At 46.0% G+C, this 4,754-nt stretch overlaps 1 protein-coding gene across 1 annotated transcript in view; it reads right to left on the bottom strand.

The window, feature by feature from the left end:
- Positions 1–2,620: 2,620 nt before the first annotated feature.
- Positions 2,621–4,754, bottom strand: part of LOC102443503 (piezo-type mechanosensitive ion channel component 2-like) — an 85,960-nt gene continuing 83,826 nt past the window's right edge. Inside the window, exon 51 of the mRNA XM_089769811.1 lies at positions 2,621–2,873. Within this exon, the coding sequence (XP_089625937.1) occupies positions 2,621–2,873 (253 nt within the window). The remainder of the gene's footprint in view (positions 2,874–4,754) is intronic.

The following is a 4,754-nucleotide window of genomic DNA, read 5'->3' as shown; positions in this document are numbered from 1 at the left end:
GTGGCTGCTTTCTTTTTTCTACTTACTGCACTGATTAGGCCTCAATTGGAGTATTGTGTCCAGTTCTGGGCACCACATATCAAGAAAGATGTGGAGAAATTGGAGAAGGTCCAGAGAAGAGCAACAAAAATGATGAAAAGTCTAGAAGATGTGATCTATGAGGGAAGACTGAAAGAATTGGGCTTGTTCAGTTTAGAAAAGAGAAGACTAAGAGGGGACATGCTAGCAGTTTTCAAGTCTCTAAAAGGATGTTACAAAGAGGAGGGAGAAAAATTGTTCCCCTTTGTCTCTGAGGATAGGACAAGAAGCAATGGACTTAAATTGCAGCAAGGGATGTTTAGGTTGGACTTTAGAAAAAACTTCCTGTCAGGGTGGTTAACACTGGAATAAATTGGTTAGGGAGGTTGTGGAATCTCCATTACTGGAGATATTTAAGAGCAGGTTACTCAGGGCACGTCTAGACTGCCCGTGGCTTTAGAAAGAAGATATGCAAATTCAGCGAGTATTTGCATATCTTGTTCCGATCCCATTTTCAGAAGAGTTTAAAAAAAAAAAAAAGCCTATACGTGGTTCTTTCAGACAAAAAACCCTTTTTCGAAAGAACCCTTCTTCCTAAAAAAAAAAGAGGTGTACAGGGTTCTTTTCAAAAAGGGGGGGGAGGGTTTCGAAAGAACCGCATCTAGACTAATTTTTTTCTGAAAAACTTCTGAAAATGGGGATCAGAAGAAGATATGCAAATTCATGCCAAATTTGCATATCTTCTTTCTAAAGCTGTGGGTAGTCTAAATGTGCCCAGACACCTTTCGGTGCTTGGTCCTGCCATGAGAGCAGGGGACTGGACTCGATGACCTCTTGAGGACCCTTTCAGGTCTAGGATTCTATGATTTACACACGTATGGTATAAGTTTATTAAAGCTGTCTGTATATCCATGTATATTTCATGGCATTATTCGCATTTCTGAAAATACTGGGTGTTCATAAAATGAGAGACTGACGGCTACACTGTGCAAGTTCTCACACCCAGCTCTGCTGCTGCACTTCAGACCCACAGCACCCTTTTCCTCCAAAGAGAGGATGTCACTTGCGCTGAATGAAAGCGCAGAGGGAGCTTCCACTAGAGTGAGAATACCAAATTCACTGAACAGAGATTGGGGCCCATTGGGCTAGGTACTGTGCACACACACAAAGATGGACCCTGCCCTGAGGCACTACTAGTCTAGACAGGACGGACAGAGGAGGAGAGGGGAACCAGAGACTGAGGGCGGAAGTAACTTTTTCAAAGTTACTATAGAAAGGGCTATAGAAACCCTGGAGCTCCATCCAGTGCCCTGTTGCCTGGGTACCTGCTGCCTCCTCAGACATTTCTATTGGTAAAAACTGCCCTACTCCATCCTCTCATCCCCATGTTAGGGTACCATCCTGAATGCCATTCAGGTACCCACTCTTTCTGAAACCTAACAAAACACTGCCCAAGGCTCCTGTTCTCTTCTTCAAACCCATTTTTTAACTATTCTGACAGGCCTGGTCTACACTAAAGGGGAAAGTTGACTCAAGATACGTCAACTTTTCTTAAATCGTGATTTCACACCATGCACACATCAGAAAGTCATTTGCTCCCATCGACTTCCCCTACTCCTCGAGCAGAGCCAGGACTATCAGCACCAACAAAAGCATCCTCTCAGTTCGAATTAGTGGGTCTTCACCAGACGTGTTAGTTTAAACCCTGGAAGATGGACTGCAGCAATGTCAATCTTCCACATAGTGTAGACAAGCCTACAGTCAGGAAAAAGTGGATGAACTTTTCACTGAGTGCCTATGTAAAAGCAGAGCAAGATGGGATGGCTGGGATGATTTCATTGGGATTGGTCCTGTTTTTAGCAAGGGGCTGGACTCAATCTTCAGAGGTCTCTTCCAACCCTATAATTCTATGGGAAACCTCTCCATGCAACAAAGTAAAATATTAGTTTGGTAAGGCTGTGATAGACCTCTTAAGACATGAAAGGACCTTAAGTCTCATTAAGAAATCATACTCTGATTATGCAAGTGCCCCCATTCTGTTCTTTTATTTTGTCTTTGAACTGTTGGTTTTTAGGTAATAAAATGGAATTTGTCTGTTTTCTGTCTTTTGTCCAATGAGTACTGGCAGCCTCCTGACTCCCTGTCCAAACACCCCTATAAGTGTTTCTTTAAAATCTTAGGGCTCTTGTAAATTAGCTGCGTTCAAATTCTCTCTTTGTCATTTATCTTCAGCCATTGGTGCCACTCAACTTGGTTGGCCCAACTGCAGTTGCTCAGAGGCTGATTAGAATCTCTCCTGCTGTGAGGAAGTTTCTGGCTTCTTTGCAAATAAAATCAAGCTTTCTGCACCCATTATTGTGGGATGAAGTCTGGAGGGGACCAGCTTCTCTGGTTGAGCAAAGAGTAGTCGCTGGCCTGAAAAGTACATTTACTGCCTAAGCACAGTATATTTTGGTGAGAAACTTGTGGAGAAGCTTAAGGTGAAAATATGCCTATGGAGAGGAAACAGTCCTAGCAACTCCCATTCCTGAATGTTAGACTTCTTTCTAAAGCAGCTTGCTTCCTAAACCTGATCTTCCTAAACAAAGCTTTTGTGCTGTCATCATTCCTTTGACTCTCTGGTCCACTTGATCATCGTTTCAGGAGATCTGTACAAAAAGATGAGTTTAGCAAAGAGTTGTTCCTCCAGTTCCAGCTCCCCCGTCTCCCTCACCAGGAAGATGTCCGTGCAGAGTTTCAGGATGCGGTCCACGTTGGGCAGCTCTTCAAACATTATTGAACGGGAGATGCCATTGAAGAACTCTCGAATGAACTTCCCAATGACGAGGACAACAGACATATAGAGGCCAACGATGCTGAGGAGAGGAGCGGAGCACAAGTTGGTCAGGAGGGGGTGAAATAAGGGACTGTATCCTGTTGTCATTCTGTGCACCTGCACTATGGGAGTTGTGCATAACATCTGTCATAAGCAAGCTATTCACGTATCCTTTTGCTAATGTGAAATTTAGCTTTCCCTAAAGGGCCCAACTTTACCTTCTTACCTTGAACACAGAGTTCCACTGATTTCAATGAGACTACCAGTCCAAATGAAGGTAGGTTAATAGGCCAGCAGGAGAGATCAGTATGATCCTCTATCCCGGGGTACGCAATAATTTTTGATGGGTGGGGGACACTCCAAGAATTTGGTAAGTGGTCAAGGGCTACATTCTTCTGTGATATTAAAGGTGGTGGTGTGAGGTCGGGGATGGAGGTTGGGCACAGAAATGAGCTTGAGGTAAGAGACTGGGGTACGGAAGGGGATCTGGAAGAGGGGATTGCAGCCTGGGGCAGGGGATGAGTGCAGGAGGGGGTGCAGGATCTGGGAGGGAGGTATGGTACAGGAGAGGATTCTGATGTGGAGAAGGAGGTGTAGGGCCCGGGAGGATGTTGTGACCTGGGGAAGGAGTGCAGGGGGGAGGGGGAGTGCGGGGATTTGAGTTGTGATGGGGTAGGGAATTGGGATGCAAAGTCTGAGAGGGGGTTGTGACCTGGAGGAGGTGTATGAGGGTGTGCAGAGTCTGGGAGGAAGTATGGGTGTAAGGGGGGGGGGGGCTGGTGTGTCAGGCTATGGCTGGGCAGCTTCCACCTAACAGCCCTGCAGATTCATTAGCCAGGCTCCCTACCTGTCCTGCCCCCGCACATACTTAGAGCAGCTGGTTGCAGGGGCCACGTGTGCTGCTCTGAACACTGAGCCAATAGAAGATGAAACCAGCCAATGGGAGCTACGAGATAGTGCTGTGGACAGAGGCAGCATGAAAAACATGTCCGCTCCCTGATCTCACACCATGCAGATCAGCACACATGGCATGTGCAGCCATCTGCTCTGAGGGCCAGGCAGAGGTGGGGCAGGCAGGGAGTCTGGGTGAGGCTCCAGGTGGGCCATGGACCAGATCTGGTGGCTTGACAGACCAGATTGGGCCCACGGGCTGCATTGTGCCCAAACCCTGATCGATTCTGACATCCAGCATAACACAAGCCATAGAAATACCTCCCCCTGTGCTTCCTGCATTAAACCTAGCATTATGGTTGAGCTACAGCATCTTTTTAGAGGGAAATCCAATCTTAGATTTTCCATCACTTGAATTCCTATAATCCCCACCTCGTTAGCTAAGGTGTGCCAATGGCTAATTACCTTCACTACTCAATACGTGCTTCATTTCTAGTCTGAAATCTCCTACCCCAAGGATTGGAAACAGTCCTAGTGCTCTGGGAAGGATTTCACCCCACCCCACTTTGTTTTCACATTTGCTTTTAGTGAGCGGCAGTGTGTGACTTTTAGATACAACTAAAAAGAGATAGAAGGGCTACTCCCTGGCAAAACCCAATGAATTTGTTCATGCTTTTGAAGGAGAATAAAGTGCCTGCATCTTGAAACCCATTTGGAATAAAGACCTAGGAGCTTGCTAAAGTGCGAGGTGGTCATAAAACCAACCATGGGGCACACACAAATGGAATTGCTTTATGTGACTATTTTCCCACCGAATCACTGGTAAGCTTGTAAGCTGTAGCACTTTGCAACCATTAGACTGACTTATCAAATGTTACCTTGCATGCAGTTTTGCACATAGGGGGCTAAATTCTGCTCTGTTACACTTGTGCAACTTCCTTGACTACTCCTCTTCAACCTTATAGCAGGGGTTCTCAAATTTTGTGAGACCACGACCCCCTAAAATGCTAAATGAATGTGACCCCCCCCC

Source organism: Pelodiscus sinensis, chromosome 17, assembly GCF_052426305.1.
Source record: "Pelodiscus sinensis isolate ZL-2025 chromosome 17, ASM5242630v1, whole genome shotgun sequence".
Classification (NCBI taxonomy): Eukaryota; Metazoa; Chordata; order Testudines; family Trionychidae; genus Pelodiscus; species Pelodiscus sinensis.
The sequence above is the reverse complement of the archived record's forward strand: the minus strand, read 5'-3'. Positions and strand labels throughout refer to the sequence as shown.